The following is a 15464-nucleotide window of genomic DNA, read 5'->3' on the forward strand; positions in this document are numbered from 1 at the left end:
GATGATAATAAATTAGTATTATTATTTTTTTAATTTTAATTTTATTTATTATTATTATTATTATTAGGCCTAGGTGAGTGAATTTTGCCAGAATTATTATTATTATTATTATTATTATTATTATTATTATTATTATTATTATTATTATTATTATTATTATTATTATTTTGGTTTTATGAGGCCTAGGTGAGTGCATTTTGCTAGAATGTTGTGAGATTACGGTTTTTTCCCCTGATAAAACCGTAGCCCCACCTCTTTTCCTTCTCAATGTTAGATCGAACTTCGAAGTATATGTTCAACTTTTCAGGTAAAATCATCTGCTTTTAATTTTCTTGTATCAATACAATTAAAATTTTCATCAGAATTTTTGGCAAGTTGGTCTGTAACTTGCAAGATTATGAAAAAAAAAATCGATATCTTACAACTGGAAATTAGAATTGATATAATGAAACATAGAAAAGAAGTATGTTACATAACATTATGTTTAACAAATAAAGTTACGCCCATATATTTGCAACACAAGTAAACGTAGTAATTCTAAACATGTATGTACAAAATGGCCACTTATTTCCCTTTACAAGCAAAAAGAGACCAATTCCCTATGTTACAGATTAGTGACAAACAAACTGGATTTACACAGAAACCGTGGTTTAGAAAGCTGAAACAAGCCATCCGACGGTCCAACCGACCAGTAAACCAGCACCAGCAACGCTTAATCCTAGTGCAAAAGCAAAAGCATATTTGCATATGCAACATCCACCTTTACCTGGATTCGTTTTTCTGATATTATGTATGTTCTTTCCCAGTACCATGTCTTTACCTGATGGGAGGTGACTTTTACTCCCATGTTGGAGGCAGAGTGTCTCAATTTGCAAAATTCGGATCCACTGCTTATGCCTGTCTGAAAAAAAGTTCGATCCTTCTCATCACAAGCATCCTGTGCTAACTTCTCGGCTTCTCTTGCACGTGTTTGCGAATGGCAGAGTGCCTCTAAAAGCTGAGTTTTGTTGAGGTCAAAACTTTCTTGTCCTGGTGTAATTGATGAATCGACCTTAATTGTACCCAAGTTGCCATTGCTGCTCGAAGGACAGACAAATATATCACCAAGTTAGTAAGTAACTTGGATAATAAGTCGCAAAAGGAGGAGGGGCTCCTTCAATTTCTTATGATTCAATTCGTCCATGGGAAGAGGCAGGAGGTGCTTTTCAAATTTCAATTATTAATGCAGCAAAAGATCAATCTAGGCTCGAAAAGCACTCTACAAATTTCTTAAAAACAATACACATACGAGTCTATGGCCCGGCGGCTAGCACAAAAAATTCAAAGTGAAAAGTAATCATACATGTCAAGTGTGAGCCAGAGTCACAGACTCCATGTCGCATGATCAATTTCTTTTTCCCCATAATTTCTACTGTCCCCTCTTCTAATCCAAAATTTCATGACCAACAAGGCCTTAATATTTTCTCCAGTGTCAGATTAAGCTAATGGCACTTGAATCGCTGTTTTTTCCCCCATAAACTCATGCATGAGGCGCATAAATTTGATAGCAGCTACAAAAAATTAGAAATCTTCGAGTATGGTTATCATATCCACCAGAAGAAAGAAAAGGAAGACCCATTTAACTTGGGTTTGCAAATAAAATATTCAGACAGTAAGTTAGTGGGAAGCCAATTTTTCAGAAACAAGTAAGGTAACAAGCACATGAATCCAATAGTAACCTCAAGCACTAAACAACCGGAAATCAAGCTGGGTAGGGAATCATCATTCTCATATTCAACATCTGTAAGCATAGCTTCAAACAGATCTAAACCATCCAACCAAAACGCTCTTCATCCGATTACTCCAAGCTCCAAACACGCACAAGAAAATGATCAAATAGGAAATTAGGGTTTCAGCGACGGCGGGACGAATGAATCCATAGGCGTACCTTGTGATCAGACTCGAAGGCGAGAACCGACGATAGGAGTTTAAGGATGACGGCGGCGGCGAGAGGAGACATCGACGATCGAACTGCAGCCCAATTGGATTGGGATTCCTCCAGAATTGAAGAAGAATACATTGTCTCGACCAAATTGGATTGGGATTCCACGAGAATTAAAGAAAAATCGAAGATGTATGATTTTGTTCGTTTAGAGAAACTCGAGGAACGTGAGAATTGAAGAAGATCGGTGATTTTGGCTAAGATCCGAATTATAACCGAACGGGTAATTTAGTAGGGTCGGGTGATCCGTGAGAGTCAAATTATTTTATTATTATAAATATGGATAAAGTTATCCGTGTCAAATCTGTGAGACCAAATCACAAAAGACGCGCTGATAAAAAAAATAACCATACATTTTCAAAGTTAGTTTTTCGAAATCATAATTTTTACATAAAAACTCTTGTAAGACGGTCTCACGAATAATTTTTATGAAAAATATATTCTAATTGGGCCACAGGGCTAATTGCATTAATATCCCCTGTGAAAAGTCTAAAAGTCATAAAACCTCCTAAGAAATATTAATTGGCTAATGCATCCCTCAGTTTTCTAAAATGTAGCGCATTTCACCCTTATGTTATACAAACTCGGACACATTTATACCCTTTCATAGGGGTTTTTATGCTAATTTTTTAAAAACATAGGGTCTAACATGCTATTAATTTTACACAGGGTATTTTATGTCTTTTAGACTTTTTACATGGGGTGTTGATGCAATTAGCCCTTGGGCCATACATATGATTATGTATTATTTTTTATGTCAAAATATAACTCTTTATTGTAAATATAAGTTAAATTTAACTCGTTTTACAAATAAAAATTTATGAGACACTCTCGCAAAATACTAACTCCAATGGATAATTCCTCAAAAAGGATGAAGTTTTAAGAATATCAATTAACACAAACAATAAAGTGCGTACTCAGAGAGAGAGAAACAATGTTTATAGTTTTGGTGTGTTATAACTTGGGTTTTTTTTATTTTTTATTTAAAAAAAAACAAATTTAAAAATAATGCATGTCACTACTGTAATCCGATGTGGTTGCAATCCGCTGTGGTTGAGAGCGTTATGTCTGCAATCCGCTGTGATTGAGAGCAAACGCTGTAAATATTGCAGCGTCCGCTTATGCTAGCAGCATGGGGACTTGCAACTTTTGCAGGTCCCCATGTGCAACCCTCTCCCCCCTTTTTTTTTTGTTTTTTGCTTTTAAATTAATTATATAATTAATTATATTTTGTAAAATTATTATTTATTTAGTATCATTATGATAAATTTTTTTCAAAAATCTAAATTTTAGTTCTAATTTTCGAATTTGATGAGCGGGCTAAAAAATTATTAAGAAAACAAAACAAAAAATTTATGGTTAAAAAAATTAAATTGATTAAATAATTTTTTTGATCAGATATATTTATAAAAAAATTATTTAATCTAAATAAACATATTTTCATTAAATTTATTTTATTTTTAAAAAATAAATTTTATTTTTAACTTAAATTTGAGTAGCAAAGTTATATATTTATTTTAATTTGTTTGGATTTATAAATGTCTCTCGGTTCTGTGGATAAATTTAGAGGAGTTGATTCAAATTTATTTGAGACAAATTTATGCAAAAATGCTAATAAAAAAATTTCAACCCGAATTCGAGCCGAAAAGAAATCATATCAAAAATTGTAAACTGCAACCGACCCGAATATATCCGAATTAATCTTCTAGGTTTATCCATAGAACTAAAAAGACTTGCAGAGAACCAAACAAATTAAAATAAGTTAATAACTCCGCTAATCAATTTTTTAATATAACAATAAAATTTATATTAAAAATATGATATAAAATAAATTTATCTAAATATGTTTATTTAGGTTAACTAATTTTTCTGATCACAAGGTCCTCATATACAACATTTTCTTTTCTTTTTTTTTTTAGTTTTTAGTTTTTTAAATAAATTATATAATTAATAATATTTTGTAAAACCATTATTTATTCATTATTGATATAATAATTTTTTTATCAAACCTAGAGGATTAATTCGGATATATTCAGGTCAGTTGGAGTTTAAAATTTTTGATATGATTTCTTTTCGGCTCGAATTTAGGTTGAAAATTTTTTTATTATCATTTTTTCATAAATTTGTCTCAAATAAATTTGAATCAACTTCTCTAAATTTATCTACAAAACCGAGAGACATTTACAAATCCAAACAAATTAAAATAAATATATAACTTTGCTACACAAATTTAAGTTAAAAATAGAATTTATATTTTAAAAATAAAATAAATTTAATGAAAATATGTTTATTTAGATTAAATAATTTTTTTATAAATATATCTGATCAAAAAAAATATTTAATCAAATTAATTTTTTTAACCGTAAATTTTTTGTTTTGTTTTCTTAATAATTTTTTAGCCCGATGATCAAATTCGAAAATTAGAACTAAAATTCAGATTTTTGAAAAACAATTATCATAATGATACTAAATAAATAATAATTTTACAAAATATAATTAATTATATAATTAATTTAAAAGCGAAAAAAAGGGGGCGGGGGAGGGGGTTGCACATGGGGATGTGCAAAAATTTCAAGTCCCCATGTGCTAATGCTGGCAGCGATATTGCAGCGTCCGCTCTCAACCGCAGCAGATTGCAGTAGTTTTGCAATCCAATGTGGGTATGCATTATTTTTAAATTTGTTTTATTTTTTAAAATTAAAAATAAAAAAACCCGTTATAACTTTTATGGGGAAAAAGTTTGTTGGGATATCAACAAGAATTTAGTTATGGACACGGATATATTTTATGGAGTATCTTGGACTCAAACCAGAATTTCTGTAACATTTGTATCACAAAAAAGCACGATATTCATTAAAAATTATTATTTATATATGAAAAATTTTACTTTACAATGTAAATATGAATATATTTCACCAGACTAAATATTTATTATTAAAATTTAAATTACACTAGGCATAGAAAATAGAAATGTATCTGTTCATTCCAACATTCGGAAAACATAAATTTTACAATAAAACAGTTTTAAGTTTAGTTCAACTAGCGGAATATAAACGAAGTGTTTTGCTTATGAAACTAAAAATAACTAAAACGTCATTTGGCTAAATTAATTTAATAACTTGCGAACTTTCGGATCTTATAAGTTGTTCATGAACTTTAAGATTAGGATTTATATTAAAAATAATCTATTAAAATTTCTTGGATAAAATAAGTTGACGAAACATAAAAATACAAAAACTCTCATGGATCAATTTGATCTCATTGTAAACATAAATTAAGTCCATCCGTTGTCATGAAATGTTTCACATTATAACATCTTTATCGCAACAACAAGAGAATATGTATTAAGAAAATAATGCAAATACAAATCCATTTTTAGACCAATTCGGGAACAGTATCGTTGAATTATGAGAGAACGCATTCAGAATATAGTAAAATTTCAGAGTAATTTAATTTCTTTAAAAATAAATTAAGATGGCCGAATTTCTTTAGAACTTTATAAACTAAAACAACTTATCTCGACATTGGGTTAATAATCATTTTGGTCCATTTTATTTGTCGTTTTTCCCAAACAGTACCTCAACTTTTCGGGCTACCAAGATGATCCCTAATGTTATGATTATTCTCAATTTGGCCATTGCCTCTCCCTTCAAGTTTTTCGAAATGGGATAGTACACATTTTGGTCCCTCTTGTTTGTCATTATTCTCAAAATAATCATTTTTCTTTTCAGGCCGCCAAAATGATCCCCAATATTTCGTAATTATCCCTATTTGGTCCCTTTGGTAATCTAACCATTAAAATCTAACGGAGATTCAACCTATCTCCCTTTAAATCTTTTAAAATCTGAAAATGATTTTCCTCAAATCAAGAACCTTCGGACGGATGCGTCAAATCGCTAGAAGACAATAATTGGATGCACATCAACAATTCATTTAAGGTGAGGTGAGTCAATGTTATTGAGTCATTGACATTAATTTCTTTATTTTATAATCAAAACACCGCACCACCATGTAACATAATAACCTTATTATTCTATTTGTGTGTTAATGTTAAATTATACAATCTTTTTCTCCAAATAATATTTTTTAACTTCTTTGCATGCAAATCAGTTATTTCTTAAGGTCGAGAGTTATTGGAGACGAATTTGAAAAACATTACAAACATTAAGGACCAATTTGACAACCCCAAAAAAAAGACCATTTTGTGAAAAACAAAAAAACAATAAAGACCAAAATAGGTGTTATCCCGAGTTTTATAAATTCTTTTACCAGATGCATTTGTCAAAAACTTATAAACTCTGAAATATCTTGTAACCTGAACTTGTAAACTCAGCCCAAGCCAAAGCAAGTGAGAATCTAAACAAAGAAAATTGATTAGAACAAATATTTAAATATTGCTGTTAGTGTGTCAAGATTTAAAAAGATACCAAGCGTACAAAGAATCCCATTAATGTGGTAACCATACAAAAATTATCAAGCCAGCTAAAAATATGCATTTCGGTTGGAAACATAACATGATACTATGATAGTCTTGAGATCCTCGATGAAAAACCATTAAATACAAGCCAAAACCTCTTGAAACACCAAATGCGAAGAAGACTAGATTAACACTGAGGAATCCTTTACTGAGAAACACCCAACCACTTCGAAAAGTTCTCAAATTCGGTGTAGTCGCTGTCGGAGATCATTGTCTTGTACCAACTCTTGCCAGCAGATTTAATAGCTGATGCCGCCTCCTACAAAATAGAAACCCGTGATAAAAAGATGCAAGGCAATAAATTAGTCTTCCAACAAGGGCAAGCTTCAAGTATCACAGATTTTTTGGTCAAGAAAACAACTGGTGTTCAAACTCAACGAAACAACTCAAGTAAGACTGATGAGCATTAAAAAAGATATCTGTTACGCTAACAGAAAGTTCTAAGTTAAGATTTTTCGGGCAACCATGACGATGACACCAAGAAATTCAAGGAACACTTGGTTCACCCAACCAGGCCTCTAAAATGCGAAAAGATTCCAAATATAACCACATTCTCTTAGCTCAGAAGAATAAAACCACAAATAACAAATTATCAGGCTCATGAAAGATTCCAAGTTCTCAACACGCTGGCAAGATGTTTACCATGAGAGCTTAGTGCCGATGACCACCAATATGTAAAGGCAAAAACTGGGATCTCAGAATAAATCCCCTATTGCAGGCAAATCAAGTAGGCCAAAGCCACCATGCATAATCAAAAGACACTCAATTGTAAACCAAACATTCCTTAATCATTATGCCACAAACATCACGCCTAACCTCACTAGAAAAGGAGATAGAGAAATAGAAACAAGTATACAACTGAACACACCATGTTGAAAATATTCAATCCTCAACAATTTTAAAAACCTACACGATTAAATCATACCCACCAAAGATGTGATCAATTGTCGACAGTAAAATTTACATTAGTACATTAATTAATCACTTACTTTCGATGCGAGGAACATGACAATGCAACATTTTATTGCTGAATGAATGAATTACCTCAGCAGTATTATAATATTAACAAATCACGCCATAGGAAAATGTATCTGTTTTGTTAATTACCTAATCTATATTATAATTTTATATAAAGTACGTGCAAATGTTCTTGCAAAGACAGTGCAAGACTTCCACACAAATTCACTAAGATCCGAACACATATGGTTTAACAGAAATCACAAACTGCTATAACCAAGTAGAAGTCGATACAAGTTACCTTTGTAATCGGCTTCCTCTTCTTATCAAGCTTCTCATGCTTGGCCTTTACTCTCTGCGCCTCTGCCAAGAGCGCCATCCTTTTGGCAGCCTTTGCATACGGGTTGAGCTTCAACATCACGTTCAGATTCTTTAATGGATTCTTCTTCAATTGAGCCCTCTTGACATCCTTCTTGATCGGCCTCACCACAGATTGCACCTCATCAGAATTGATGATTCTTCCCAGATCAGCATTTACCATCTTGGCCCTCGGCAACACGTAGCCGTTCTTCTGCTCTGAAGGCTTGTCAAATGTTCCATAAATCTCGTCCAACTTCTCAAACGCAGACTTAGTCCAGATAATAAACCTACCAAGATGACCTCCAGGAGCGAGCTTTAGAAGATTGAGACGCGAAACATGAGCCACTTCAACGCCAGTGATGTTTCGGAAAGCCTTAGTCAGCTTCGCCCCCTCAGTACCATAAACGATGAGAGGTCCTTTCCTAGAAATGTAACGACGGTTACGCATCTTCCCTTTTCCAGGCCGGATAGCATGGCTATCCTTGGCCTTCTCAGCATCCGGCAACGCTCCTACTTGCTTGAGTAGCTTAAGGGCAAGGCTAGTTTTCTCAACAGCTTCCGCAGCATCAGACACAACGAGAGGCAATTCAGGAACTTCCTCAATCCTATGTCCACGAGCCAGCACAAGAGACGGAACCGCGGATGCTGCGATCGCCGAAACTATAGCATGCCTCTTCTGAGTAAGATTCACCTGCCGATGCCAGAGGCGGTATATCTTAGTCGGCGCGAACATTCTTCCTCCACGGCACATGTTCCCGTAGGCACCTTGTCCGGCTCGGTGAGTACCACCTCCAGGAACACGGGGAATACGCGACACCGCACGACCAGTACCCCAGGACTCAGCGGAGGTCTGGTGCCCCGCGCGTTTGGACACAGCGTAAGGCTGACGAGAGTTATTAGAGATCTGTCCATGCACAAAAGTGACGATGTCGGGGCGGATCGATGCCTTCATCACGTCGGGAAGTGGAACGGAGTTGGCGGCGCCTCCATCTGTAACCATATCATTCTCTAGAGATTGTACGGTGACTAGAGGGCGGACTGCGGCGGCGGCCATTGGAGACTTGGGGGTGGGGGAAGGCAGTGCGTCTGATGGAATGAAATGAGCTAGGGTTTCGACTGCAATTCAACTCATTTATATAATCACTAATTGCAACATAATTACGAATATGCCATTGAACCGGCCTATCAAGCAAATATTTGCCACTTGCGGCCGGGGAATAATAATGAATTATGTCCCTAAAGTTTTCATAGTTTCCCAAAAATATATTAACACTTTATTCGTTTTTAATTATGTCCCTTTTTTTACAAAAATATTCTCTGATATGTTCCTCAGACTAAAAATTTTCTATAATACCCTTAAAATTAAAATGTCATTTTAATTCTTCCATTAGGCTCAAAAAATGGTATCAGAATAGCAGCAGGAACTTTAGATCTCAATAAAGAAGGATTTATCAAACTTCTGAAAATGAGTCTAATGAGATCTGTTAAGATAGCTTGGGAAATGACCATGCCAGAGACTAAAAAATCAGTCTTAGCAGGAGAATCTCTAAGCGAAATTGGAGGAAGAATGGTCACCATATTCAAGATACAATTTATAGGAGTGGATTATTTTAATAATCAAGATACAGAGAAGAAAATAAGATATACTCAAGCTCTGTATAGTCTCGAATTGCACGATATTTGTTTAGTTGATAAATACATTATGTTATTCACTAAATACAGATGGATTTCGGGAGTCGAGGAAAATATAGCTATTCAGATATTTTTTGCAAAGATGTCATGTCCCTAGAGAGAAATGTTGATAAAAGAATATGTTCCAGGTAATCCCTGGAGATTGTACGGTGACTAGAGGGCGGACTGCGGCGGCGGCCATTGGAGACTTGGGGGTGGGGGAAGGCAGTGCGTTTGATGGAATGAAATGAGCTAGGGTTTCGACTGCAATTCAACTTATTTATATAATCACTCATTGCAACATAATTACGAATATGCCATTGAACCGGCCTATCAAGCAAATATTTGCCACTTGTGGCCGGGGAATAATTAGGGGTGCAAACGAACCGAACCTGTTCGTGAGCTTTACGAGTCTGCTCGATAAATATTTAATTCGTATTTAAGCTTATTGAACTCGAGCCGAATTCGAACATGTTCGAACTTTTTTTCGAGCCGAGCTCGAGCCGAAATTACTCTGTTCGATAGTTCGCGAATAGTTCGTGAGCCTTAATATTTAATTAATATAATATAATTATATAATAATATATATACATTTCGAGCTTTCTATAGGTCAACGCCTACTTCTATTGGTCAAGTTCGGAGTTTTCATGGTCTTGCAAGTTTTTATAGGAGATTTGTTAAGGATTTCAACACTTTAGCGGCTCCTATGACTGCGGTGATAAAAAAGAACGTTCCATTCCATTGAGGCGAGGAGCAAGAGAAGTCTTTTGATATTATTAAGCAAAAATTAATTAATGCTCCTTTACTTGTATTGCCTGATTTTTCTAATACATTTGAAATTGAATGTGACGCGTCAGGTGTAGGGATTGGAGGTGTCTTGATGCAAGGAGGATGGCCAATTGCATACTTCAGTGAGAAGCTAAGTGGAGCAATGTTGAATTATCCTACATACGACAAAGAATTCTATACCTTGGTTCGTGTGCTTGAAGCGTGGCAGCATTATTTGAGGCCAAAAGAATTTGTGATTCATACGGATCATGAGTCTTTGAAGCATCTCAAAGGACAACAAAAGCTGAACAAGAAACATGCCAAGTGGGTGGCGTTTGTAGAGACTTTTCCCTACATTATCAAGTACAAGCAAAGAAAGGAAAACGTGGTAGCGGACGCTCTATCACGAAGGTACGCACTTCTATCTACTCTAGATTCAAAGTTTTTGGGATTTGAATATGTGAAGGAGTTGTATGCCAATGATATTGATTTTGGTGAGATTTATGCGTCATGTTTTCATGGTCCAAAGGATAAATTTTTCATGCATGATGGATATTTGTTTAAGGAAGATAAGTTGTGTGTGCCCAAATCGTCTATTCGTGAATTACTTGTTAGGGAATCACATGGGGGTGGTTTGATGGGACATTTTGGTGTGGCTAAAACTTATGAAACTTTGCATGAACATTTTTATTGGCCACATATGAAGCATGATGTTGAAAATATTTGTGAAAGATGTGTGACTTGTAAAAGGCTAAGTCTAAGACACAACCACATGGATTGTATACTCCACTTCCCGTTCCTAGTGAACCATGGGTAGACATTTCTATGGATTTTGTTTTAGGATTACCAAGGTCTAAGAAGGGGAGAGATTCTGTGTTTGTTGTGGTTGATAGATTTTCTAAGATGACTCATTTCATTGCATGTCATAAATCCGACGATGCATCTCATGTTACGGATTTGTTCTTTAATGAAATTGTAAGATTGCATCGCATGCCTAGGAGTATTGTGTCTGATAGGGATACTCGTTTCTTGAGCGACTTTTGGAAAACATTATGGTGCAAACTTGGTACTAAACTACTGTTTTTGACTACATGTCATCCTCAAACGGATGGTCAAACTGAGCTTGTTAATAGGACGTTAGGAACTTTGTTGCGTACTATAATAAAAAACAATTTGAAGAGTTGTGAAGAATATTTGCCATTTGTTGAGTTTTCATATAATCGTAGTGTACATTCTACTACGAATTTTTTGCCTTTTGAAATTATGTATGGATTTAATCCTTTAACTCCATTGGATTTGGTGTCTTTGCCTATGAGTGAAAGGGTTAATATGGATGGTAAGAAGAAGACTGAGTTTGTGAGAAATTTTCATGAGAAGGTTAAGGCAAACATTGAAAAAAAAATTTGCAATATACAAAGCAAGCAAACAAAGGTAAAAAAAAAAAGTCGTGTTTGAACCCGGTAATTGGGTGTGGTTGCATTTGAGAAAGGAGCGGTTTTCGGAAAAGAGGCGTTCAAAGCTTCTACCTAGGGGTGATGGACCTTTCTAAGTTTTGGAGCGGATCAATGACAACGCCTACAAATTAGACTTGCCAGGTGAGTATAATGTAAGTACTACTTTTAATGTTTCTGGCTTGTCGTTGTTTGATGTAGGTGATGATCGAGATTTGAGGACAAATATTTTTCAAGAAGGGGAGGATGATGCGAGGACCAATTACGAGAGGTCGAGCTAAGAGATTTAAAGATGCGCTTCAATTGTTGATGATGAATTGTCAAGAAGGCATTGGAATGCTTGAATATCACTTTGAGGGATGTTACAATATTATTGAAGTCCAAAAAAGTCAAAAAGTGGAGAAAATATCAATGCAAACACAAAACTAAGTGACATAGTCCATGAAGCATGCGTGCCCGCGCCTTGTTCCACGCGCGCTCGCGCGTCCTTGCAAATTTGAAGATTGAGAGCAGAACCTACTGTGCGCCCGCGCACCTCTTGTTACGCGCCCGCGTCTGTTCCGAGTGTTTTTAAGATTTCCAGACAGAACTTTGTGCGCGCCCACGCCTGCACTCTGCGTGCCCGCTCCTGTCCGTTGCGCGCCCGCGCCTACACTCTCTTTCACATAGTTCGGCGTTTTGTGTGTGTGCAAGACTTTTTGATATTTTTGGCATTATTTTTCCTATTTTGAGTCTTTTATTCCTACTAGCAAACTTTTAGGAGATATTAATATATCTTTAGATATATTTTGCGATATCTTTTATTATTTTGTAGTTGTATTATAAATACAACAAACATTCATTATTGAATACAATTAAGATTTAAGATTTTTTTATTATTCAATACATAAAATTCTCTCTAGAATTTTTATTAAGCTTTTTGCTTACTCAAAATCAAACTTATCAAAGTTCTTCAACTTTGTGGCATTTGTCGATTGATTATCCTCGTGGGTTGTCAGAAATAGGTTTTCTGAAGGTCCCGTAGTGATCAATTATTTTTTTCGTGATTGTTTGTTGCTAGTTTCAAGTAAACTAGAGGTGAATAATTCCAAAACTTTTACTTGTTTTCAAGATTGGGAAAATTTATTGATTTCTTTTGTTATTGGATTGAGGGTACAATTTTAATATAGTCGTGTTTGTCTTTCATACATTAAGAATTCATATCAGAATCGAAGTGTAAGAAGCTGATAAAGCACAATGAAGTTTCGAGTTCTGCACTGAAATTCTGCAGAACAGAATTTCTGGAGTAGCTGAGTATTTCGAGTATATCTTTCACATACGAACTCGAAATCGAGCGATTCTTAATTCCATGGAAAGCCAAGAGAAAGGGATACAACTTGCATGTTTATCATCTTGCCCAAAAATCAGTGAATCAAGAGATATAATCAAGTGAACAGATCAGATCAAACATGGCTAAACCAGATCAAGTGAACAAGACCAGATCGAAGTTGCTCTATAACAGATCAATTGAACCAGACCAGATCAAAGTTAGAACAAATCAAAGACGGACCAGACCAGATCAATGCTTGACCAGACCAGATGAGTTTGACCAGATAAAATTGGTCAAACCAATCCAATGAACAGTAAAATCAGCTCAAACTCAAAAAATTGCCAGCTACTCAAATATGACCGTTGCAACTTCAGAAAGTGTTCAAAAACATCCCAAACGGTCATATTATTGAATCTAACGTTCATATCATTCTTGAAGATATAAATACAATACTTTGAAGGCAAAACAATAGAATAGAATGAGGAACAAAAGTCATGGGCAGATTTAGAAGCAAAACAAGCTAAAAAGAGAGCAAGCCCAAGGTGTGAGGAAGAAGAAGAAGAGATGAGCTTTCAACGTTAAATCCTCTACACCAAATCCATTTTATAGAACACTCTTCCATGTTCAATATCTTTCTATATGAGTTGAAGAGAGCCACTCACACACATACGAGAGACATGCTTTGAAAGATTAGTTGAGTGAAAGTCATAGCACAAAGACATTAAAGATTGTGTTTGTAGTCTTGGCATAAGAGACGTTAAATATTATGCGGATTGTGAGGTTGAAACCTACAATCGAGAGTTCTAGAAGTTCTTGTTTAGACATTGGATAAATCCTAAATTGGATTGGGTTTGTACAAATGAGTTGTATAAATCAAAGTCTTCTAGTGGATCCTTCCGATGTGGAAGAAGGGGTGACGTAGGAGATTGAGCTCCGAATATCCATAAACAAATTCGTGTCTATTTGTTAATTGCATTTATTTTATTATTGCCACTTGTTTTAGTATGCATTGTTGAAGCATTTTATGTGTTTTTCATACACCATAATATTGCATACAAAGTGTTTGATAAAATGCTTCAACCAAACTGTTTTTGTCATTTGAACTTGCACCTTTTAAAATGACTTTCAAAATATTTATTCGGTTTCTACGAAGGATTATTTCGAGTGTATTCCGCTTGGTTTGAAAATCAAACTCGATTTAATTCATCGATGCTCGGTTCATTTTTTAACATTTCAAGAACGAGCTATTGTAGCTCTTAAATATTTTTATTGCGTATTCACCCCCCTCTACACACGTATTTTCGATCCTAACAGTTGATTTATTGCATGATGTCCATACACCTAAATATTTAAATGGAATAAGATGTTATGGAGTACAAAAATCACGAGTTGAACTTGGAACTTGGAACTTCGGTTATGTTGCAGCAGAACATAGATCATTCTCTCGGTTTATGCAACGATACTAGATTGATAGTGACGAGACTCAGAAACCATTGTTTGGAAGGACAAATTCTGACTGGAAGTAATGCGGGTCACAAAGTGCTTATTTCAAGAATGTCTTTAACCTCTTCTGATTCAAGATTTCTTTTTAAATTTCAAAGAAGACTATCATTTGATTGTATCATATGCAATGACAATAAAAAAAAGTCAGGGTCAATCATTGTCTCATGTATGTTTTATTTTTAGGAATCCCTTGTTTAGTCATGGTCAGTTGTATGTCACTGTACCTATAGTTATCAATATTAAGGATCTCAAAATTTTGATGATGTGATGGTAAGACCAACCAGAAAAATTTAACAACAAATGTTGTATTTAAGGAAGTTTTTCAAAATTTATAAGATAATTTGTTTGTTTTATAATTATATGATATATAATTCATATTTCGATTATTCGTTCAAATGTTCATTCTCACTATTTTTGCCGTTTTAAAAAGTACTTTTTTAACATTATTATTCTTATTACTCATTGTAAAATTAAATTTATTTACATTTTAATTTTATAGTCAATATTTTCATTTGATCCAATTTATTTATATTATGCACAAGATATAATCCGTGCATCGCAAGAGTAAAATACTAATAATATATAAAGAGAGAGTTTGATAATTATATATATAATATCGAAACAATATAACGAGGTTTAAAATAATATCTTTTACTTGAAAATTATCTCTACGAGACTACGACCATTACTATTCCGTATTTGCTCTGTGCGTATATGAGAAAATATCAAAATAACCCCAAAATGTTCGGTAAATTCATCCATTTTTAGTTTTGGTTTTTTATGCATCTAAACACGAGCTTCGATTTGGCTTCTAGAGGGGAAGCATCGTTTCCATTCATATTTAATCATTTTGTTGCGCGTGTATGTTTTACATACAACTTGGACCTTTTTATTTATTTTTTTTTGAAGAGACATACAACTTGGACTTATCACGTGTGGAATGGCGAAATGCAATTATGCTGAAAGCCAAGGGATAGGACTCATGAA

General features: G+C 34.4%; 1 protein-coding gene and 1 pseudogene across 1 annotated transcript; both read right to left on the reverse strand.

Moving 5' to 3' along the window:
- Window positions 1–431: 431 nt before the first annotated feature.
- On the reverse strand, window positions 432–2091 carry LOC140889329 (uncharacterized; annotated as a pseudogene).
- Window positions 2092–6414: 4323 nt separating this feature from the next.
- Window positions 6415–8869, reverse strand: LOC140887426 (large ribosomal subunit protein uL4z-like). The gene is made up of 2 exons (XM_073294669.1): window positions 7717–8869; window positions 6415–6717 (listed from the first exon to the last, which is right to left on the reverse strand). Exons 1-2 carry the CDS (start codon window positions 8827–8829, stop codon window positions 6604–6606), a joined length of 1227 nt encoding a protein of 408 aa, XP_073150770.1. The 5' UTR covers window positions 8830–8869; the 3' UTR covers window positions 6415–6603.
- Between the last annotated feature and the right edge of the window lie 6595 nt (window positions 8870–15464).

This window comes from Henckelia pumila, chromosome 3, assembly GCF_033568475.1.
Source record: "Henckelia pumila isolate YLH828 chromosome 3, ASM3356847v2, whole genome shotgun sequence".
In the NCBI taxonomy this organism is placed as follows: Eukaryota; Viridiplantae; Streptophyta; class Magnoliopsida; order Lamiales; family Gesneriaceae; genus Henckelia; species Henckelia pumila.

Bases quoted from the DNA above. Each gene is read 5' to 3' on its own strand.
- LOC140887426 (XM_073294669.1), bottom strand. From the start codon at position 8,829: ATGGCCGCCGCCGCAGTCCGCCCTCTAGTCACCGTACAATCTCTAGAG. The intron at 6,718-7,716 runs GTAACTTGTATC...TCTATTTTGTAG, and splicing joins AGAGGAAGCCGATTACAAAG to GAGGCGGCATCAGCTATTAA.